At 37.2% G+C, this 24,698-nt stretch overlaps 3 protein-coding genes across 3 annotated transcripts in view; 2 read left to right on the forward strand and 1 right to left on the reverse strand.

Moving 5' to 3' along the window:
- The window catches only part of hgfa (hepatocyte growth factor a), a 22,138-nt gene extending 16,062 nt beyond the window's left edge, over nt 1-6,076 (forward strand). The window contains exons 12-18 of the mRNA XM_084112582.1: nt 539-571; nt 1,028-1,136; nt 1,796-1,870; nt 2,562-2,699; nt 2,776-2,882; nt 4,066-4,208; nt 4,306-6,076. Of these exons, the coding sequence (XP_083968708.1) occupies nt 539-571; nt 1,028-1,136; nt 1,796-1,870; nt 2,562-2,699; nt 2,776-2,882; nt 4,066-4,208; nt 4,306-4,488 (788 nt within the window). The 3' untranslated portion in view covers nt 4,489-6,076. The remainder of the gene's footprint in view (nt 1-538; nt 572-1,027; nt 1,137-1,795; nt 1,871-2,561; nt 2,700-2,775; nt 2,883-4,065; nt 4,209-4,305) is intronic.
- Nucleotides 6,077-7,649: 1,573 nt separating this feature from the next.
- Nucleotides 7,650-11,723, reverse strand: pax4 (paired box 4; the record flags this gene model as incomplete). Its single annotated transcript, XM_084112932.1, is given in 9 exon segments — nt 7,650-8,028; nt 8,924-9,095; nt 9,201-9,273; nt 9,425-9,507; nt 9,614-9,745; nt 10,896-10,986; nt 11,247-11,462; nt 11,540-11,687; nt 11,689-11,723. Coding segments are annotated over 9 exon segments (1,329 nt in total).
- Nucleotides 11,724-17,393: 5,670 nt separating this feature from the next.
- Nucleotides 17,394-24,698, forward strand: part of snd1 (staphylococcal nuclease and tudor domain containing 1) — a 170,218-nt gene continuing 162,913 nt past the window's right edge. The window contains exons 1-4 of the mRNA XM_084110583.1: nt 17,394-17,687; nt 20,660-20,809; nt 22,465-22,585; nt 22,743-22,824. Of these exons, the coding sequence (XP_083966709.1) occupies nt 17,610-17,687; nt 20,660-20,809; nt 22,465-22,585; nt 22,743-22,824 (431 nt within the window). The 5' untranslated portion in view covers nt 17,394-17,609. The remainder of the gene's footprint in view (nt 17,688-20,659; nt 20,810-22,464; nt 22,586-22,742; nt 22,825-24,698) is intronic.

Below are 24,698 nucleotides of genomic sequence, written 5' to 3' on the forward strand. Positions count from 1 at the left end.
TTTAATTCTGAATAGCACACAACTCTGGTTATGATGACAGACAGGGTCTCTAGATGCAAAGACTTCCGGATGTTATGTACAGAGTTTGTGTCTGTGGTTTTTGTCTCTTTGGACGAGACGTCAAACTATAATGCCAGACAGATGCAATCCTCTTCATCTTTGTGCCCATGCAGCTGTGTCACTGCAGCTGGATTTGTATAATTGTGTTGCATTCAGACACGTCTGTGATGGTCTGCTGCTGCATGTTGATGAACGAGATGATGTTTGTGTAGGCTTGGCATTCATCATTTTAATATGAAACACGTTCTGGGGATAGTTCCATGATTGTATTTAGGTTTATCCAAATTACAGTACATTAGATTATTTTTAGGTTTCAGTAACATCACTATTTCAATTGATGAAAAGCTTTTATTGAGATTATGTGTTTGTCTGAATTTTGTTAACAGTGGGTAATGTCCACATGTCAAATGTTTTATTATAATATTTTGTTCCTGGTTTCTGGTGTAAACTAACATTTCTTGTCTTTTTTATTATCCAGGCAAATCAATGTCATCTGATGACCATCAAAAGAGTAAGTTCATAGCAAATTTCTTAGCAGATAATAAAAAAGAAAACACCCATGAGAAAGACGACAGTGGTTCTATTTTGGTGGGTCGCTGTGATAAATTAAATAATAAATAAATAAATAATAAATTAAATATTTCTGCACTAAACAAAGCCATATCCACGTGTGTCCTATTGATTTGCACAGACTATGATTAATTTTTTTTATTTTTTTATTAAAGATTTACATAATTATCCGTTTCTTTTTGGTCAGCCTGTTATTACATTTGCATATTATTGGGCCTTTGTAGTTTTGCTGTTGTGCCCAGTGTAAAATATGGGTCCTGCAGCAAAACCACTTGAGAACCACTGCACTATGATAACTGTGTACTGCATATCCAATATGTAAGATCTATGTATTTTTAAATGTATTATCTTCTTTCATGAAGTCTTCTCTGACAGTTCCTGCTTTCCCTCTCAACAGGTGGAGGAGCGAAACCATCTTGTTTTATTCACAAAACCACCCGGATTGTTGGGGGGATGCAGGTGCAGCGAGCAGAGGATGGAAGCTGGGTGGTCAGCATTCAAAAAAGGTACACATTTCCTATTTGATCAGTATAAAGTATTATTTTAATCTGATTCAACCTACATTAATCTACATAATTTAGAACAAATATGCAGATACATCTGTGGTAGATAAATAGTCAATACGCTGAAAAAAAGTAGTAGTAATAAAGTAGTAAAAAGAAGTCATTTAGATGGTAACATCTAAATTAACTGGTTTTATTCAAATAAAAAATATTATATAGCATCAATGAACTTAAATACATTAATTTATACCAACACAGCTGATTTGTATGGGTTAAATCAGATAAAAATAACTCTGTTTAAGGTGACAATTGCAGGTTACAGCCTTTTACAATGAGCAATATTGCGGTGTAATTTAAGTTTGAATGAGAATCAGCACAGCTTATTCATTTTTTTTTCTCCTAAATATGCTTATTTGTATTGTACATGCTGAATTTATGTTTAAAGTTTTTTAGAGTTTTTTTCCTTTTTTTTTAAATGGCATTATGATTTAGAATATTTGGCTAATAGAATGGATTTTAGTATCTAAAAAAAATCAGAAAAACTGTAACCTGACATAACGTGTATACTATACTATACTGTAACCTGACATAATGTGTATAGCATGAGGGATGGTAATTCCTGTAGCTCTAACGGCACATTCTGATTGGTTGTCCTCCCGCAGGGACAGACACTGGTGTGGAGGTTCACTCATCAGAGAGGATTGGGTTCTGACTGATCAACAGTGCTTCTCCACCTGGTAATCCATCTCAACTCCTCTAATAACCAGCCACTCTCTCTTGTCAATGCAAACCACATTTGAGTTTTCCTCCTTCTTGAGCGTGCAAGATTCTAGCCTTGTGTTCCCATCTGTCAGTTGATGTTTTCTACGAGACGTGCGGGTCCAGAGTTTCCGGTTTAGGAGAGAGTAGTGACAGATCCGCTCGGACTGTGACTGATGGTCCTCTGCTCTTGTCAGCGGTGCATCTGTTTAGACTCGGCGTTCGGCTGCGTGATATATGCCTGTGGATCTGCTTCAGTGACACTTGAGTGAAAACCTGCTGGCTCTGTTTAGTTTGAGGGAGGGAAAAGGGACAGAAGGAGAACAGGAGTGAGCGTGTCTGGCTTTTAGATCATCTCTACATTCCCCCAGATCCGCTCCCTGGTGGTTTCAGCTATCTTGTGCTTTGCATGAAGACACAGAACCGGGCTGGACGCTCGAAACTGACCTCTGCGCCTTGATCAGAACTGAAGATGAGCTTACCAGGAACGCTCGGCAACATACATATCTCATGCTTGTAGAAAGACTGCTCTGCTACGTCTGCAATCCAGATTATATATTTCCAGAAGGCTAAAAATGACTTATCACCGTTCTACACGGATACTTTAGTTGCATACTTTAGTTGCCATGAAACTTCTGTTTTTGACATATATGCTTGTTTGTTCCTCAGTGTTCCTGACCTCTCGGAGTACACCGTGCAGGTGGGGCTTCTTCATCTCAACGCGTCCGCCGACACGCAGGATCTCCGGATCGCACATGTGGTCTGCGGGCCCGAGGGATCCAACTTGGCCCTGCTCAAACTCACTACGTAAGTGCATTTATCCATCTGCCCATTCATCTTCTCATCCATCCATCCTTATGGTAACTCATAGTCTTATGCCCAGGCCTGCCCCTCTCTCTGAGCATGTGCGAACTGTGCAGCTTCCTGTCGCAGGGTGTGCTGTTGCAGAAGGCACTCACTGCCTCATGTATGGCTGGGGAGACACTAAAGGTACTATTCTGTTCTATTCCATTCTTTTCTATACAGCAACATTGTTGTAATTATTGGTTTCCAGTTTGTTTTGGGGTTTGGAAACATTAAAAATTAAAAAAAAGTCTGAGGACTGAGGAAATGATTAATATTCAAGGTGCAATGCTCCATTGTTAATTCTTTTTTGCTGATTCCATTCTATTCAACTCTATTTTATTGTACTGTGGTAAATTCTATTCTATTTGCTCTTAGCCGAACACAAAACTGTCCTAATATGTATTTTAGGGCTTTCAAAATGAATATGTGATTTTTTTCACATGCATTAAATTTGATAACTATATATATATATATATATATATATATATATATATATGTATATATATATATATATACTATTTATGTGTAATAAATATATTTGTTTGCTTTTTCCTTCCTTTTTCCTTCTAACTAGTGCTGAATGTTAATATTAATTTTATGATTTTAAATAAAAGTATATAGTTAATAGAATATTATATAAAAAATTAAATATATGGTAATACTTTAATTTAGGGTCCAATTCTGACTATTAACTAGTTGCTTATTATTGCATGCATATTACTAGGATATTGGCTGTTTATTAGTACTTATAAAGCACATATTAATGCATTATTCTGAATAACCATGTTCTACAATACCTAAACTTAACAACTACCTTACTGACTATTAATAAGCAGTAATTAGGAGTTTGTTGAGGCAAAAGTCGTAGTTAATATTTAAGTAATAGTGAGCTGGACCCTAATCTAAAGTCTGACCATAATTATTTAAATATTTTCCACCCAAGAATTTGCTTTATTAAAATGGTAAAATAAAATACAAAAATATATAAAAATCTGAAAACCCGGTATTTACTTCAAAACACAGCTCTAGAATGCATTCAGATGGTCTTAATAATCACAATAACTTATCACAATGATCTTTTATTCGTGTTTGTATCTTGTGGACAAAGAACAAGATACACAAATAAATATTTAATGTGACTCATCATCATTAAAATACACACTTGAACAAACTAAACATTCGGAGCTCATACTTAACCCGTTTTTCCAAACCCGTGTTGAGTTATTTAGACACATAAGGCCAAATAAAGGAAGCTAATTGAACTTGCATGCAAACTTTCCAGACCATTACATTTCTATTAAAACTGACCCTTTGACCTCTCTTTTAGGCACGGGACATGAGGGCAGTCTGAAAATGGTGGGGCTTCCAATTGTCAGCAACAAAAGGTGTTCCCAAAGCCACAATGGTATTCTGCCAATCACAGAGACCAAAATCTGTGCTGGAGGCAAGAGAGACCAGGGTGTTTGTGAGGTACGAGTCAGATCCTGATCTTTGAGGAGGATCGTTTCAGAGGATGGTGTTTATTCTATGATTGTGACCTCTAATCTTCTTTATTCACCTCTTACAGAAAGACTACGGTGGCCCATTGGTGTGCCAGGAAGGAGAAAGCAAGGTCATAGTGGGTGTGAGCATCAACGGTCGTGGGTGCGCCGTCGCCAGGCGTCCCGCTGTCTTCGTCAACGTGGCCTTCTACTCTGAATGGATCCGCAAAGTCTTCAAATACTATTCGGACATGGAAATAAGTTACTAGACTGTTATATTTTCCAGTGTGGGGATAATATACTCATGGCGCGTTATGGTTTTTAGCATCTACAACGTGAAGACCATGGTTGCTGTACGATTGGTGTACAAAAAACTTGGAGGCCAGAGTTTGGTTTGGGGTTTTTTAAAAAATAAATGAAAACCACTGGTATGGAAAAAAGGTGCAAGACAAGAATATCTGATGTTCTCGCAAACAAACAGCAAAAATCACACATCAGACTTTTCTTTTTTTTTCTTTTTTTAACCAACAAATGGAGGAAATTACAACTTTTGAACTTTGTTTTTTTTTGGTAGGAGATTGTTGTGGCTGGTGAGTTAACTCAAAAATCGAGGACAGATGGATAAATGAGCAAATAAAAGCAATTAGAAGAAACTGTGGTGTTCATCCATATGAACATATTTGTCTCAGACCAGAGCAGATGTTGTTCTAAACGTCATTCCCTGGAGATACTTGAAGATGTCAATAACCCTACGTTTTCAGACAGGACGGAGTTTTTGTTTTCACTGGGGTGCATTTTTCCAGGTGTTATCACTTGTGCACAAACTGAATTTTCCTCAATGTTAATTTTTTTAAAAGGCATTTCAGGTGCAACTTAGGAGGACGAAATTCCGTATCACAGTTTCCAATACACCATTTTCAACATCAACCACTTCACAAATCAGATTTGGAGCGGCAGTCTGCACCGTGGCCAGTTTTCATGCCCGAATGGGATGTTATCACACATTTCCAGAAGGGTTGACTGACATTCTAATGTTTCGCACCTTGCCTTACTCCAGTTTGGAGCGTTCTGTGGCCCCTTTGGGGCCGTTTCATGTACTGCACTCCAAAGAGTGTGCGAATGTCACTCTGTGCATCCGTAGGTCTTATAGATCTGAAATTGCAAACATCTGAAGGTCTTTCCTTTCACATGGTGTAATATATCTGTCGAAATTTTATACGCAGTTCGCAGAGTATTTATTTATGTCTTTTATAGATGGACCGAAGTCATGGCATTTCATCCTCCAGAAGTGTTTGTGTTTAATCTGGCGTGTAGATTTGAAACATAACATTTGTAAACAAAACAAAAGGACGATATGTCTTTAAAGGAAAATATTGGGTCATAACAGGACGTTTCGACTCAAAGACGGCTCCCCGAAGGTTTATAAGCCGCACATGTGCGCGTCGTCCATGTGGAGGGTCTTTTAAGTCCAAATCTAGCCAAGAGTGCAAAGATACTTAATCAAACTGCAGTACTGAACAGTAACGCAGTCGAGAACAGGCAGGGTAACTGTTTAAACTTATGTTTATCATGTTTTTAATACGAAAATGTGTTTTATTGTAAATAATATGCTCGCTATGTATATAAGGTGCCTGTGTTTTGACATTTTATCAATTTTCACACTTTGTATTGCCAACACTTCGGATTTGTGATTTCCTCTTTGCGCTGCTGCCATCAGTGGTCTTAATATTGAATATCTAGGCTGCTGTTGTTTTTAACACTATTTTTATGACTTTTTGTATTTCCAACTTTTAAAATGTAAGTAAATACACATGTGACCTTTTTTTGTTGTATTTGTAAATAATTAAAACTTTTTAAAAAGTTATTTTTGGTCATTTGCAATATTTCAGTTTCTATGTGTTGTTATTGTTAACTAAAACATTTTTTTTTATTAAATGTATCTGGCAACTTATATATAAATATAAATAAGGATTAAATGGAAATTGGCAATAACACATAACAAGATTACTAAATGTAAACTAAATTTAAAATGAAAACATATCAATTCAAATTCTAAATATTAATAAATACTATAATAGTGTGTAAATAATACTAGCTCTGCTGTTAAATTGAAAAATGTCTGATCATTAATATGCTCATGTATGTTTCTTTCTGTGCTGCTCTGAGACCAATGGCCTGATGGTTTCCATTCACTCAAGTCTGATGTTTCATCCCATCGAACGTGTGTGTTGGTTCGCTTTCAGCAGGTTGTGTGTTCAGGCGACCCATAGCTGATGAATACAACCCCCTCTTATGGGCGATAGAAAAGGACGTGTGAGAAGAAAGGTCATGCAGACCAAAGCCAATAGTTTCCAGTTTCCTCCAGTGCACTTAAATCAGCAAGGGTCAAAGGTCAGAGTTCAAACTGTTGAAAAGCTAACTGAATTTATAAAGCAGTTACTTCAGTCAAACAGGAGCAGGCAGACAGTATGTTGAAGCAATCATGGATGAGAGTCAGGAGAGCTCTCATGAATAAGCCGTTTCAGATCAATGATGGATTTTTGCCGCCATATGAGGTTAAACTAATACACTTGATTCAATTAATCCAGCGGAGGCTTATTATTGTTGAATAAGATGTGTTAGTTCAAGGCTGGAACAAATTATGCTGTCGTGGGTTCCCAGAGGACAAGAGTTGAAAACCACTGGAACAGACACGAGACGTCTGATCTTCTATGGGACTCCAATGCACAGTAAAACACAGAGGTTTTGTGTTTAAATCAAGAGAAAACCACATTTCCACCCGAAACTCTCTCAGAGAGTAATCATTTGAAGTCATTTTTCTGCTTCAGTGCTTTGTTAACTGCTCGTATAATGGCTCTCTTCGATCTTTTTTTATTTTATTTTTGAGCATCTTGCTCGTACAGAGTGGTGCATATTTTCTTTACAGACTTTCCTAATGCATGTAGAAAGAGTTTATGTGTTTGATCTTTCGAATGTAGAAAATAAACACTAACAATTTTAGATTCATGGCATTTATATTAGAAATAAGCCTGTGAGTTTGACCTCTGCGTGTTTGTCAGAGTAGCCCAGACTCCCTGTTAGCGCTTGAAGCATTCTGGTTTGTGTCCAAGTGTTGATCTCGTTCACTCACCGTGTAGAAGTATGCGAGTCCAGTCCAAAGCTCACAGGAGAGATTTTTTACCAGATGAACCTGTGCTGACAGAGGTGGTCTGAGAGAGAGAGAGAGAGAGAGAGAGAGAGAGAGCGTACTATACACTGATCAGCCACAACATTAAAACCACCTGCCTCTGTTGCATCGATGCATGGACTCCACAAGACCTCTGAATGTGTCCTGTTGGATCTGACACCAAGACATTAGCAGCAGATTCTTTGAGTCCTGCAGGTTGCCTCCATGGATTGGATTTGTTGGTCCAGCACATCCCATAGATGCTCAGTCAGATTGAGATCTGGGGAAATTGGAGGCCAACACCTTGAACTCTGTGTCATGTTCCTCAAACCATCCCTTTGCAGTGTGGAAGGGTGCATTATCCTGCTGAAAGAGGCCACTGCCATCAGGGAACACCATTGCTATGAAGGGTTGAACATGGTCTGCAACAATCTTTAGGTAGGTGGTGCGTGTTAAAGTAACATCCTGCCAGGACACAAGGTTTCCCAGCAGAACTTTGACCCCGGATCCTGACTCCGGTTCACCGGTTGTCCTTCCTTGCACCACTTTTGGTTGGTATAACCACAGCATGCTGGAAACACCCCACAGGACTTGCTGTTTTGGAGATGCTCTGACCTGAATAGCAGGGCCCTTGGTGCATGTGCTGCGAGATGACCACTAGGACTTTTATTTTACATTGTGTATATGTCTAAAAAACACCCATTTGCTCATTTGTTTAGCTTAATCGCTTTTGTTATTAAATGTAGAATAAAGGGGCTCTGAAATGTTTCTATGCTGCAAAATTCTTAATTAGCAGTTTATCTTATTTTTCAGCTAAAGTTTTTATAAATCCTTGAAACAAAAAAAATAAACTGCAGATAATATTTTCAAAGACTTTTCACTTGTAAGTTAAAAATGTGTATTAAATAAACCAAAATTATACAAAATTATACAAAATCTTGTTTTAAAGATACATTGTAAAATCTAGACAAATAAAAGTTTTGATTTAAAGAAATTATAAAAACAAGTCTTAAAATCTTGTGTTGCTTATAATTTGATTCATTTTATTTTAAGAATATTTCGTTTTTTAACAATAAGACAATAAGTGGGAAAAAAAAGTGTTGTAGGTTTATCTCTTTATTGTTTATTCCCGATTTGACAGACACAATCTTTAGGCAGACAATAAGTGAGACAGTTTTTAAAGCACTTCACTATTTCATTTTATTCTCACTTAAAACATACAATCAAAATATCAAAAACATAATTCGTTTTTTATTAGTCTAAAAAATTGTGTAAGTACATCCAAACCAAATAGCACTTTTTCTTTCCTTTGCTGCCCTCTACTGTCCACAGTATTGGACATGGAATGCCATCTTGGAATTCAAAACCTTGAAACATTCAGTCCAATCAGAGATTGATGAGAAGCCCACTGTGAGCGATTAGCCATTAAGATGCTTTCATCCGTGTTCAAGGGAACCAATCTGTAATCTGATTCCATGTGGCCATGTTGGTGACATGATGGCATCGAACTCTCTGTGCGATCCAATGGACATGCTGACATTGCATTTGAGTTCAAATGAGCCCATGGTAAAGTGTTTTTGTCTCTGTGATGTGCCAATGGAAAAGTGGATTGTGTGTGATGAGCCAAGTAACCGTCCAATGAGCTGGCAGAGGTCGCTGGCAGAGAAATCAAAGCATCCCTGCTTCTCAGAAACCCGGGGCTAGTTACACCTGGGAAAGAGACATCATTTATAATGCAGACTTATAAGACAGACTTAGACATAATTTATAATGCAGAATGTGATTCTACAATGAAAACAAGACATCAGCACTTACCCAGTGATCCACAGTCACTACGGTCTTCCCTTCGCTCCCTCCTCATCCTCGCTCTGCGATTGGAAAACCAAACCTTCAGATGGAAGGTCAAGATCAGGTCAAACATCTAACACAAGCCCCTTTAAATTTATGTATGCCAACTCTGAAAGCATCTTCTTCATCTGACAAATGTTTATTTATGAGGAAAAAAGCATTTGTTAATTGAAACTTAAAATCTGAATTGCCTTTATGGTGTCTTGTGGAAGGTTTGTCTCCTCAGACAGCTTTTCTCTGGTCAGCAGGTCAGGATAAAGTCCACGGTTGAACTCTGAATGGCCAGAAATCAGAAGGGGAGATGTTGCAATGTCAGTATAATAGCTCACAGATGACTCTGAGCAGACAGTGAGAGATTGAAGTGACTGGAAGCGAATCACCTTTCTCTAACCTCTCACTCTGATTTGGTGTGAAAGCTGTTCTGTTGCGAGGAGAGGTGCCTCGCAGGGTTGTGTCCGTTTGTTGATGAATTGTCTGAGCGGTTGTGTGTAAACTCCTGTGCTCATCCACTTCTGGGTGAAAGGAAGTGAACGGAGAAGGTTAGTAGACATATTTGTTTTAAGACCAATAGGATGAATGCATGTGGGACATTTTAGATGGGACACTTAATCATCTTTATCATTATGGGCATATATTAGTAAATATAAGAAAGCTCATCTAACCTAAACCGTGCAGTATAAGTAAAACAATAAAATCTTCTTTTAATACACTGTAAAAAAAGAAAAGTTGACTTAACTTAAAATTATAAGGCAACTTGCTGCACAGATTTTTTTGAGTTGACTCAACTAAAACATCTCTATAGCTGAGTTGACTCAACTATAACATCTCCAGTTGAGTAAACTCTGTTAGTTGAGTCAACTCAAAAAATCTGTGCAGCAAGTTGCCTTATAATTTTAAGTTAAGTCAACTTTTCTTTTTTTACAGTGTATGTGATCATCTTAAAAAAAGTAGCACCTGGAAAATTTGGTGGTTGATTTGGTGTTTTTTTTCACTATACCATTCAAAAGTTTGGGGTCAGTACGATTTTTTTTTTAAAGAAATGTATACTTTTATTAAGAAATAATGTATTAAAATGATCAAAAATGACAGTAAAGACATTTATAATGTTGTAAAAGATTTCACTTTCAAACAAATGCTGTTCTTTTGAAATTTATATTCATCAAAGAATCCTGAAAAAGAAAATGTATATTGGTTTCCACAAAACAATTAAGCAGCACCACTATTTTAATCATTGATAATAATAAGAAAAGTTTATTGGGCTTCAAATCAGCATATAAGAATGATTTCTGAAGGATCGTGTGATACTAAAGACTGGAGTAATGGCTGCTAAAATTCGGCTTTATTTATTAGGAATAAATTACATTTTAAAATATATTAAAATAGAAAACTATTATTTTAAATTGTAATAATATTTCACAATATTACTATTTTTACTGTATTTTTAATCAAATAAGTGCTGCCTTGGTGAGCATCTTTCAAAAACATTTTAAAAAATCTACATTTTTTGAATGATGCTATAATATCAGAAAACAGGTTAAAATGGCATTGTGCCATTTGGAACAACATGGACAATCAGATGACATTTTAAAACTACAACAGTGACAAATGTCTCGCTTCACCTGTGTTCACCCTAGTATTTGAATTATGAATGAATTAGATTACCTGTGTAAATGTGTTTGACACTTGAATATGCACTGCCCATCATGTCCACATCTAGATGAATCTTCTTAAGAATCCGGTTTATGGATGACACCTGATGGACATCATTGATTCGTTGAGTCATTCATTTCCCCCCAAAAGGTTCTTTATGGAAAATGGCTCTTTAGATTATTAAAATGTTCTTCGAGTTAAGAAAATAGTTATTTTAAGAACTGTTCACCAAACAGTTCTTTGGGGAACCAAAAAAGGTTCTTCACTGCAAAAACTTCATTTGGAACCTTTATTTCTATGCAGACATTGGCCTTCAAAACTACACCAGCTTTAAGGAAAACCTCTATAAGTGTTGTAACCTACACTGGGGACTGTATCTCCTCTGCAGACTCGATCTGTCGCCAGTTTTTGTCGGATCTCCCAGGCGAACAGTGTGGGGTTCTGCCGCTTGTGCTGCGCTATGATGGAGATGACGTCAGGAGTCAGGAGTCTGGGTCTGCTGCCTCCCGTTGCTTTGGGACCAATGGCCCCTGTGCGCTGAAACCTGCCCAAAATCTTACTAACGCAGCCGTTGGAGACCTGACAGAGCACATGGTTACTCCAGCATGTAGATGTTCAAATAAACACATGGTAAAGGTGAGAATTTGACTCAATACCTTTAGTATTTTGGAGATCTCACACGGTCTCACGCCCTCGGTCGCGAGCTCAACCATCAATCTCCGTTTACAGACGGGCAGAGGACGACCGTTCAGAAACACACCGCCCAGCTGATTCACACTCCCTTCTTCTCCTGAAACATATATCCATAGATAAAGCTACATTACTGGGAGGTTTGCGCATTTATAATGCAGTGGAATTTCTTCCATAATCAGCTGAACAACTTCAAAAGTTAATGTTAGAGTTTAGGTAGGCTAAATTTATGGTTGGTTCTGCTTTAATGTGAACCATAAGAGATGCTTTGCCACTCATGGACAATCAGCACGCGTCTAGTTTTCTGCGCCTTTGCTGAATAAATGTGGCTATAATGATTTTCATAATTATTATCCATTTAATTGTGTGCTCCATATAGGCTGCTGGATTTTATGAGTTCTCAGAGTTTCAAATCAATTTCTTCATCCGTAAAAGTCACTCAAAGTGGCAGAAAAGGTTAAATGAACAACAGGTTATTAAGTTGGCACAACTGATTTTACATATAAAATAAGTGCAGCAATTAGGAGTTGAAAATCTTTGGAGTAACTGTAACGATTAAATGCCGACCTTCATTTCCCAGATCAGAGTTTGCGCTGCACATCCCAATGGGCACCTGGTAGCCTTGCCAAAAAAACAAAAAAACAAAACATAAAAAATATATTTTAGTAAATATTTAAATTAGCCTGAAATCTAATGCGGGAAGAAAACTACAATGAGTGAAAGGGTAATCATTTTCTTACAGTGAAGACGGTCTTTTGCTGTTCTTCTTGAAGGAGATGCGTCCTTGCGCGCGGACCCATCACTGCCCCCGCGCGCGACTTCTTATATAGCTAACCTAGTGTCCTTATCAAGATGACGTACTGTGCACATATGGAAAAAAAAGGTAAATATAGACTCTCGATGGTGACAATGTAGTCAACAGGGTTCACACTGTAGAAAAAGACGGAAAATTAAGTCATTTTCTGCCAGGACATTATGCATTAATTGTACGCACATTTCCATTAACCCTTAAGCACAACGCGCTGCAGTGCAAAATTCAAAAAACATCAATACATAAAAATCCTTCATATTAATAAAATTCGTAGTGCCCTATTATTTTTTTAAACGGATTTTTAAAACCATATTCATAAGTTAGGCCTATCCCTAAAATCAAAAATGGGAAATTGATAGGTGAATAACACTGATGTAGAAGCACCTAGTTGTAAGTCTAAACTTGACATAAACTGTAAACTTGTCCCTCAAATCTGATTGGTTGATTGGAATGTTGTTCCACAAAATCTGTCACTGGGATGATACCCTTAAAATGGTTCTAATATGTATCATTTAGGTACTAGACTTTTGGTAACAGCAAGTACCTTTGAAGTAGGCTATGCACTCTAGATATAAATATGTAGGCCTATACCTTTGCTATCCTAAAATGAACAGCCTTTGTACCTTTTTTCTGAGAGTGAAGGATTGCAACACCGTTTTTGTAATGTTTAGAGTTGTTGCAATGTTGCAAGCATATAAGCGCGTATTTTACGCTAAAAGTGTTTGTTTGGCGAAACCCGTCCATTCACTTCAATGATATTTGCGCGCTTTCCATTCCATACTGAATGTAGTTATTAGTTTGAAAGTATTTTAGATAATTTAAGTTTACAGTGGCACTCAGTGGCGTAAGTGCCAAAGATGAACCTCAACAGATTACGCCCAGAAAAACATCTTCATAAATAATAAACTAGCTAAACTAACAACAGTGGCCCCTAAAATATCATTGTGTAATTGGCACTGTGTGCACCAATGGGACAGATGCAGTGGTTATACTTACAGGTTCCCTGCGCACATATGAGGAGCACGAATATTTAGAGAAAGTAGGTAGCCCAAAGTATTTTTTATTTTACTTAGAAGATGTTCATTTAGAAAAACATCGCTTGCATAAAAAAAAATGCTTAATGAGTTTAAAGGATCGCCTTTGCTGAGCGAATAGAGAGCACCAAGTGTGTGAAGTGTCTGATTTCAGCACCAGCCCGCGCTGAACAGGTCCCATGATGTTTTGAATGAGCGAATGAAAGCAGTGCTCGTCCACATATGAAATTAGTCAGCTTCCAAACGATAATTCTGAAATGTTATACTAATTTATGTGCCCACAAGCCCTATTTTACTACTGTGCTTCTCAAACGACTGGAGATTGAGGCTCTCCGTCCGGCTGTCACGTGACTGACGCATCTTTCGTCCTTCCACGCGACGACTGTAGCTACATGTTAATCAGATTTAGTTCTTTTAAAGCAAACATTTGAAAGCCTGCTCCAAAGACGACTGCCATATGGTAAAGTGCTTTTGATAAATCATAAATCCATCATGGAGCCCCTTTTATTACATTTTCTTTCAAGCATGAACAAATAGAGTCCGAGGGGCAAATGTGAACCAATTGTGGTTTTATTTATAAAAATCGAGAGTTGAAAACCCTCCCAGATGTCCCTTGTCTGGCCAGCAGATAAAATGTGTTGTAAACGTTTCAAAGGAAATATTTGGAGAGCAAATATTAGCGCGAGAGTATCCACACAAGCCTCATCTTTGGTCCTGCTCAATGACTAATTGGGCATCATTAGGTAAATCCACACAGATCGAAGATTGTGGAAATAAGGTTGGATTTTAAAATGCCATATGGTGCAAATTACATATTAACCACCCCTTACAGCATAATAATATCTGCAGGACTGAACGATGCACATATAAACGCGACGACCGGTTTGAACGCCAACATCTCCTTGCCAACGAGATGAAAAGACAAATAACATATTTATGTATTACTTCAGAGAGCTCTACGTTCTTTTTTACTCGTTTTATTAAACGAAAATAGATCATTAAATGAGTTAAAGTTTCAAAAATAAGATAAAAAAGGACGAACCCCTCTCTGTGCGCAAATCTGTCTGGCACTTTGGGGATGTTTTCAATTTGAACATTTAAATCGATACGATTTTGATATGTTCGCGTATCTTGTGCCATCAGAAATCAAGAAAGCCACACTAACGATTCATCTTTCCATGTTGTGCTCTGAATTATAGCACTTAAAGTCTGATATGGCACCCGCGTAAATGTGTACATGGAGCTCTCCAAACGCGCACACGTGTGGCCCACAGTTGTGCCATTCAAATATCAATTTAAGTAGTGCGGATGCATCTTTAAAATTAAGAGAACACAAAAACTTTTTTGACACTAGCTTTAAAATCAAGGAAACCATGGCCTCTTTTTTATTTTTATTTTTCACTGTTCGCACCAAAGCTCATGGGTAGCTTACAACTGAGAAAGTGCACTTATGTGCCAATGCAAAAATTCAGGTAAATATCTAATCTTTTACATTTCCTCCCCAACTGTGTAATTTAATTGCATAGCTGTCCACAAAGCTATACACCACCTTATCGTAGATCTCATTACAACTTAGTGGTAGACCACTGATATACTTTAAAATGAACTCTAATATAAAGCTAATCAGGGTTTGGAATTAACACCCGCCAACCCGTCAAATGCGGATAATAATCTGTGGCGGGTAACGCTGTCAAATCACTAGCCAATTTGGCGGGTTACTTATTATTTTTTCTCACTTTGCTGAGTCTCTCGCAAGGAGTGTTTGTTCCCTGAGTAGCCCCAATCTGAATGGAGAATTTAAATGAATAACCGAATGAATAATCCGTTAATCAAATAGTTGTTTGCTGTTGCTTAAATTTTAGTTGATATTTTAAAATATTATACATAAGTTATAAGTGAATTTAAATAAATTAACAGTATATTGTTAATCCTGTGCTAGAAATTATTTTTCCTGATATTGGAACATATATGTGTAGGCCTATATGAATTAATGAAATTTCTATGAATATTATACATTTTCTTATTGAAATTTCCGTATAGCCTACTTGTCATTTTTCCATAATGCTTTTTAAAAATTGGTGATATTGTGTTTGGCATGCATAAAGTATGGTGAATATAGGCTTTTTTTTTTTTAGGCCTAACACGTGTCCCAGATTACAAAGTGACCTGTCCCATATTATCAAATTCAGGCAGAATTATTATTTTTTTGGCCAAAAAACACTAATAGGTGTGGCAATATCTACATTCTTTCTTCTGGTGTGGTTAGAAAACATATTAGGGATTTCAGAAAAGTCTAATGTGTTGATCTAATGTGTTAGATAGATATATAAATAAATCGCATAAGTCAAAATTGCAAAACATGTCCCAGATTACCCGAATTCAAATAATAAGATCATTTGGTGCAGGGCAGCACGCGCATTTCTATTTGTTCCAGCAGAACGATTCCAATGCATAGCTACTTCTATTCTAACATAAGTTCAATATGATCTAGCTTACTTAATCAATAGAAAAGAGGTCAATGTCAACAGAGTCTCACTTCATTCAAAACAAATGGAGAAGTGTAATATTGAGTTATGAGTCAATGCAATATTTGTCAAATGGTGTCATCTAGTGGCCAGTAAGTACTTCCGCAGCATTATTGTCTAACAGGGGGTCCATAGATTAATTGATCTCTCATCTCAATATGGAGTCTTTTCATTAATGTCAGAACACGCATGTCATATTTTGACAGTTATGGTGCATGCACAGTTATTTATGAACGTAAAATCATAGCCTATATAGGCTAGTTAAGTGCTTTCAGTTTCGGTAGGCTATCACCACCACGGCTTATTCAACAGGAATTTGAATTTGAATTGTACACTCTCTATAAATCAATTCCAAAATGCAGGTATTTACGGGGAGGCCGTAGATTAAATTACACAATTAACAAATTAACAATGAACAAATCTTATGTATTTTTGTGCTTTCACATGTTTTAGGGATTGACAGTAATTCATTTGTTTCTCTTTCTTTTTAAATTAATACCGATATCCTAAAAAATAATTTTCGTTTTAAGCTCTTACGTTGTTAATAGTGCGCATATTGTGTTATACAAGTTGATTTTATTGAACAATTTCAATTTACAAACTCAAGGAAAATTAAATTACATATGAAAATATAACAAATAGGCCCATACATAGTACAGGCTTCTATACATGATCTCTCAACCAATGATCTCTCAATCTGCCTCCAACCATGTTGCACAGAGAAAAGTATTTGTATAAATCAATAAATATTGAAAATAAATACGTGTGCAAATAAGTAAATAAATAAATAAAAATAAGTGAATGCATAAACGAACAAACAAACAAACAAACAAACAAACAAACAAACAAACAGACAGACAGACAGACAGACAGACAGAAAGACAAACAAACAAATAAACAAACAAACAAACAAACAAACAAACAAATAAATAAATAAATAAATAAATAAATAAAGTTAAGTCCATAATAAATAAAGGAAAAAAATAATAATACAAAAATAAATTCAGGATTCAATTTAATTACATTACCATTTATTCTATAAAGTAGTTCTTTCTTTCTTTCTTTCTTTCTTTCTTTCTTTCTTTCTTTCTTTCTTTCTTTCTTTCTTTCTTATTTAAATCTACAGTAATATATCTATCGTTGGTGACTGTATGCTTACTCATGAAAAATATGCGCCAATATAAAGATAATAAAAGAAACAGTAGAAAAGTAAAAAAAAGTAAATAAAAGCAAATAAATAAATGCATAGTTATAGTAGCAAAGTAAATAAAATAAGTAATAATAATAATAAAACATAAATTAATAAATATCAAATTTGTGTGTTGTGAATGTGAACATGTGTAGTGTGCACACGTTTTTTTTTTTTAAATCTGTGCTGACGTGTCGCACCTCCCCACTCACCGGATGTCATCACTCGTGTCTCTAACGTCACAACCAAATCGCCCCATTCAGAGCGCGAGTGTGACGCTGTGACCGAGGAAGTGCAACATTTCGACGTGTACATCCCAACGCTGTGCTTCCGGTTAAGCAAAGCGTGATCAGTCGTGCTCAGTCTCTCTTCTTCCCTTTCTCGGCTCACAGTAGAGGCGTCTCATAGGACTCTCCCGGCTCCTTTACCTCTCTCTTTCTTCCCTCCCTAACGGAATACTCATCCAGCTCAGCGGACATGGCATCTGCAGTACAGGCACAAGTTCAGTCCAACCCAACTTCAGCCCCGCAGCTGCAGAGGGGAATAGTGAAGATGGTAGGAGAGCACACGGGGCACAAGTGTTGGTCTAGGGGGGTCTGGTGATAGCAAAGACTTTAAAAGTTCAGGTCTTTAATGTCAGGCATGTATTATGCAGCCTGTTGGTTTTCCACGAGTTCTCTTGAGTTTTGGCGAGTCTTCAAGTTGTTTCCATGATCAGCAGAGATTGACAGAAGTTGAGCGGTCTTCAGCTGTGATCCAGATGGCCAACGTTATATTCAAAGTTTCCTTTGATGGCTTTTATTTGCTGTTCTAAACGAAGCCTAACATTGTTATATACCAGTCGCTAAGTCTAAATATTTTGCAGCTACAGCTCAATGTTTGCAGAGAGGCACATATTTCATAACAAACTCTTGATAGTTTGTTAAACAGCTGTCTTGTATCAAAGCTGAGCTTTTTAAACAGTTCTAGAGTTTATCTGAACGCAAAATCTAGATTTGTGGGTTGCATTTGATAGTTAACGGATTTTGACTCATGCTAGTGACTCGAAACTTTTGAATCGGTTCACAAAAAGATTCATTTGCGGATTCGTCCAGGTTGCACCTCCAGGAGGTGGCGCCACGAGAGTGTTTTATGCGTTACGAGAGAGTCTATTGAATCATTCACTTGCTCAACCGATTCGGTGATGTCGTGAACGAGTTTTAAGTATTATTATTATTATTTTTTACAAATGACAACAAAGCAGCTTTATTATTTTTTCATTCGTCCTCCAACTGCAGGGTTTGAATTTGTTTTATAACATATAGAAAATAATGTGAGAGACTTATTTGTTTGTGGTCAAAAGTAATTTTTTATACATGCCCAATAGTTCTCATAAGCTGCTTCGTCAGTTTTTGAATGCACTTGTCCATGCAGTTGAATGAGAACGAATGAATCGATTAAAAGATTCGTTCAAAAACACTTATTCTCTGGCGAATCAAACACTGTCATCGTCGTAAATCTGGAATCACCACTATGATTAGTGATATGTCATTCTATATAGATAAGTGGTTACTACACTTTAATTTGAACTTAAGGTCAAAGTTCAGATTTCTTCTGTCAGTCGTGTGTGTTCGTGCGCTCGAGGAAATTCTCGTCGAGTCTCGCTCGCGTGTTACAGTGTTTCTGTGTTGTTATAGACTCATTCAGCTCCTCATGACTTGACCAGGCGAGGCGCTGCAGTTTTGGACTGTTTACTTTTTATCTGCTCTGGTCAATGAAGGGGTAGCAGATAGGAGAAACTGACACGTAGGTTTTCCAAGGAAAAACACATGGCGATAACGTGAGGTAACCCAGAAGTAGAAACTCTGCATGAAATCAAACTGGCAAAGCCTTTATTCAACCTAATTATCCGTGAAATTAGCTTTTTTTGTTTTAATGTTTTCATTTGTTATTATAGCCCCTCTTTAGGAGGATAAAACTGCCTCAAAATGTATCTGGTATCCATAGTTTTCACCAAAAACTATAATTGTTACTATATTTGGGGCAAAAACCGGTTCATGTTTTTGTAAACAAATATGTAAACATTTAAATATGTCTTTGTTGTTGATGTCTTGTGCATCATTTATCGCTATTTGATGCTGATTTTTACAAATACATTTCATTATTATTTAAATTAAGAATCAATTGATTCAGCTGGATGCTTTACGTCAATATAACCAATTCCAGAGGGCTAATATAGGCCCTTAATAAAGTTAATTTCTGGCACTTGGTTGAAATGGTTACCGTGATAAATTATTGTAAGTGAAATGTCACGGCCTGTCTTGTGTAGCTTTGATTTTAGCCTAAACATCAAATAACACTTTTCAAAGAACTTCCCACTCTTGCTCAACTCCTTGTTTAACCAGAGCGTGGTGGATTTGGGGAAATTCATGGATATTTTCCGAATCTGTCTGCGGTGACAGAGGCCTGTGTATACTTCCATACAGCCGGTAATTAGACAGGCGCTCTGCTCTCAGGGCCTTTCTAGAGGAAAAAAACTCTTTCGGTTTGGCCTCGGCTTTCTTGATTTATTCGAGATTTATTAGAGTTTTAATAAGTTTAAGTAAAGCCCAGAATCATCATTGATGATATCAACCAGTGTTTGTGACATGTGGCTTTGAGTTTGAATCAATGTGAGCAGGACAATAACTTAGATATTCTCAAATTCTGACAAATATTACATTGAAAGATTCTATGTAAATGTTATTATTACTGTTATTACTATTGGTATACATGGGCAGATATTGTATATTGATTGTTTTTTTAAGAAAAATTGTAAAAAAAAATCATGATAATCAGAATTTTTAAATTGAAATTATGTTGATTGCCATGAATATAGCCATTGCTGCTGATATGGCGTTAAATCATAAATAAATAGATATTCTCAAACGGGACATAGTATGATATCTCTATTGGGTGTTTGAGGATCAAAAATTGAGACAGAATCAATGTAATCTTTAGTCAGTTAATGTAATCATTTCGTAATGGTGCAGATGTGTCAGGAGTTTGGAGGAATGCCAGTGATCTAATGTCTGATTGGATAAGCAACTGTCAGATATCTGTAACAACTGTTTCAGCATAAAGCAAGCATGACGAGGCTTGTAAACATCAGTGCTGTAAATGCCTCACACAGATCAGAGATCAAGCGCTGATTCAAATGCTAACGTGAATACACAAGTGATCGTTGGTCTCATTTGTTTTAAGTATTTGTTTAGCTGCTGCTAAAGCTGAGACCTCATGTTGTGATCATCACAGTGGTGATTGTTTTACTGATTTTATCTTTGTTTTGGGTGTAATGGTTGTTCAACTGTTGGCCAAACACAAACAAGCAGGCCCTAAAGGAATCATGATCAGATCCCTCAGGTGTTCAGTGTTTGACTTGCGGATTGATTGTTTGTATCAGCACTGCCAATGCACAATTACAACTCTCATCATCATTGACATGTCTGGAATGATAAACTATTCATGAAACATTATATGTGCGCTCACTTTGATTTGTTTCCTCGCAGGTCTTGTCTGGTTGTGCTGTCATTGTAAGGGGTCAGCCACGAGGAGGACCACCTCCAGAACGGCAGATCAACCTGAGTAACATCCGAGCCGGAGCTCTGGCCCGTCGCGCAGTTCAGGCCCAACCAGACACCAAGGACACACCGGATGAGGTAAACATCAGCCCTGCACACAGCTGCTCTGTCTGGCCCTTGGGTTTTTTAGTTTTAACGTGTTGATTCATAGTCATTTTCGAAGTTTTGGATATTCAGTAAACCAAATCTTTCCCCCAGTATGCTAATTTATTAGCTATGTTTTCTACACAAAATAAAAACTTTGTGAAAACTCTGAATATTAGAAAAAATAAAACAACCTTTCCTTACATTGTTTGAAGGCACCCAAACAAACATGCAAACAAACAAACAAAAAAACCCCCCAAAAAACCCAATCACAACGTTGTGGGAAATTGATGTGAAATTAAAGCCGCTGTGGCTCTTTTTATTCAGGTTTTGACTATTTAATGACAAATAGTCTGATAATTATTTGTGGCAAAGTCGCATGACTTTTTTGATCTGCATTTAGGAATTTATTTAATACATTGGTTTAGATTACTTAAGATTATTACTAAGTCATTACTTTTACATATAATCGAAATAGAATTCCAAAAATATATTTTTTTCTATTAATCTATTAGTCTGCTAAATGCATATCTCTTTTGACATGCCATTTTTTTGTCCCATGTTATGGTTATCACTATATCAATCATAGCAATTTCAAGATTAAATTCCACATTTAAATGTAGATGTCACTTCCGAAATTTTTGCAGCATGTAATTGGCCGTCGGCCGTCTTTACTGCGTGAAAAACTAAAGTTTTATTCAATGGATTTATATAAAGCCTCAAAAGCACGCAATGACAGCTTCCTTTGTAATCATTAAAAACCTGTCCCTAATCTCAGTTCATCACAATCTCACAAAGTTCCGTTATAATAAATGAAGCTGACTTCACTTCACAATGAATCTCTTACTTGCATCGTGTCTACACTTTATTTGCTATAATGAGAGGATTTGCGATTTGTGAACAAAAACTCTGGCGTCTTGAGCAGTGAGTGAATTCTTACTAAATCATCAAACATCTCTGATTGGCCATTGCATTCAAGAGATCAACAAACATGTCTGTGATTGGCTACATTTCTCACTACTGCAAACACACGTTGTAAATAAAAACATTTGCCGTTCTCTAAAGTGAAAACCCAAATACACACTAGAGCTTTTGGCCAATCTGTTTTGCTGAAATTATATTACAGTATCAAGTGAGGGTGCCCCTTAATTCAGCTTTGCCAGCACAGGAATAAAGCACATTTTAACATGCATTAAAATAGAAAACAGTTATTTTAAAATGCAAAAATATTACTGTTTTTACTGAATTTGAGCAAATAAATGCAACCTTCATGAGTCTCACACACCCCAGACTTTTAAACAAAAGGTTGTGTGCAGATTGTCATACTATGAATGTGCATCAGACGAGTGTTTGTTTGTTTGCTTGGTATTTCCAACCAATGCATTTAATGCATATATAAGCCAATTAATTGTGCTGTGCATAAAATCACTGTAGTTCATGGCATCTTGTGACATTTTTCCTTAGTAAGTCCATTGTGTTTTTAATCCTTTAATTCTACACCTCATTATATATAAAAAATGTCTGCAGGTCATTTATACAGTTTTGTTAAAACATTTTCATTTCCGCTAGAGTGAATAGCGACTCTTTAGTTGCTAATGCACATCCTCCAGTGCTGAATGGCTGTAAATAGCTTTGTGTGTCGTTTGCAGCCATGGGCTTTCCAGGCACGAGAGTTCATGCGTAAAAAGGTAATCGGCAAAGAAGTCTGCTTCACCGTTGAGAATAAAACACCTCAAGGCAGAGAATACGGCATGGTGTACCTGGGAAAAGGTGAGTCGTGTGCTTGTTCACATGTGCTGATCTGAAGCGCATTCTGGGTCACGTTTTACTAAATTATGAGAGCGTTTGGTATACTTGAATTGGGCCGATGTGTTGACTTTAGTGTTGTTATAGTAACGCGTCTCTTCTGGGTTTGATCTCTCCAAAGACACATCAGGAGAAAATATCGCAGAGTCCCTGGTGGCCGAGGGTCTTGCAGCAGTTCGCAGAGAAGGCATCAGAGGAAACAAGTAAGAAACCTACGTATTTTCTTTCCCAAAGCGTCAAACAACTAGTGTCAGTACGGTTCTTGCACCTATTGTCAAAGCCTCCACAATGCCTGCTATGTTTTCCCCTTTGGCTGAGATCATTTGTGTTGTCACAGTGGTTTTATTGTAAAAACTCATTATTTGTCCTGCAGGGGGCAGTGTTTACCTTTAATGAAGTTACATTAGACACTCTCTTGATTTATAAAACGTTATTGCTTTTGATATTTCTCCATTTGATTTCTCACGCCCTCTTCTAGTCACATCTGCTCTTTACACGTCTCTTCTATCTGCCCTTCTCCCTCTGGCTAGCAGCGATGTAATATTGTCCTAAGCTTTTGGGACTTAATGATGCGTATGCAGGCCACTCTGTGAAATGGCCCTGAACAATTGCCAGTGGAATCGGTTTGCTTTAGCCTCATTTTCCCCGCAGGAGACAGTGGTGTTAGCCCCTCTGGTCTCTCCACAGCCCCTGAAAATCCTTCTCATTAGCCAGGCCTGCTGTGGCCCATCACAGCCCTCTGGATCGGCTATCGTAATCTCCAAAGGAGTCGTGTTTAAACCTGGGCCGCGCTCTGCCCACCAGCTCTCAATTAGGCACAGCTGAGCTGGGATGGATGCCCACTCCTCTCCCTCTGACACACTTTTAAAAAGATTAAAGAAAATAAAACTTTACAAGACAAAGACCGCTCAAGATGGCTGTGGAGATTTGGCAGCCTCTTATTTCTCGTAGTTAAAATTTATGAAGGCTTAGATAATTGGAGCTTTGATCTTGTCATTTAGTAGGCAGAAGGCGACTTTTCTTTGACATTTGCTCTACCGGGCTTTCCTGTTACTACATGAGTGAGTTTTAAATAAGAGTTGGGTATTAACATCTGTCCCATGGATTGTCGTTTTGCATATCGGAAAAGGCTGGAAGACGAACCCAGATGTCTGGTTTGAATCTTGTGAGCTTTGCGTTTGTGTCCATTAGACGTGGCAGTATCCTAGACTCCCATGGGCCAATGACAGTCTGTGTAGTAACCATTTGCACATAAAAATGGAAATGTTTTCCCCAGGTCTAATGAAATTGCTTGGCTGCAACGCAACTTCCTGGAGATGGGGTTTACAGGTCTTTATCAGTCTGCCTCGAAACTAAATAGAGTTTGAAAGGAACTGGGCTGACTATTATAATATAACATATTATAATAGAACAAATCAATTATTTGCTAAATTTTCCAGGTATTTGATATTTAAAAGACATTCAGAATTGTTGGTACTAAGCAAGCAAGTATGTATGATGAAATAAAGACTGTTGTTATTCCTACGCATATTTCATGATTTAAAGGTGGAGCGTGCAAGCCAGTAAGCCATGTGTAACTGGTCCTACTTGACCCTTTCCAAGCAGGATTCGAATTCGGCGTGGGAGGCAGCCGCGCTAACAAGGACGCTAATGCCTCTTGAGTGAGGTTTACACACACAGCTCTTACTGGGGTGCGTTTCCAGAAAGCGTTGTTAGCCAACTATGGTCGCAAGTTTTGCTGTTGTCAGAATAGTTCAATGAGTGTGTTTCCCAAAACCATAGTTCCAACGAACATTTGCACATTTGCAAACCTGTGGTTAGAAACATTCATGTTTGCAAGACATGTGGACTTAATAAATCCTTATCTTAAACAAAAATAAGCAAGCTGACTTTTAGTACAATCTATAGCTTTTATTTTGAAAATATACAAATGTAATTTATGTATTTTAGTTTGTCAAGAGATTTAAAGCACTGTTTTTGAAGAGTGTGCATGTGTGTTCGTGTTCTAGTACGTAAGAATGAGCCTATGATTGAATCTGGAAATAAAGCAAAATGAGAATTAGGCCTCAGATGCCAT

This window comes from Abramis brama, assembly GCF_963993115.1.
Source record: "Abramis brama genome assembly, chromosome: 4".
Taxonomy (NCBI): domain Eukaryota; kingdom Metazoa; phylum Chordata; class Actinopteri; order Cypriniformes; family Leuciscidae; genus Abramis; species Abramis brama.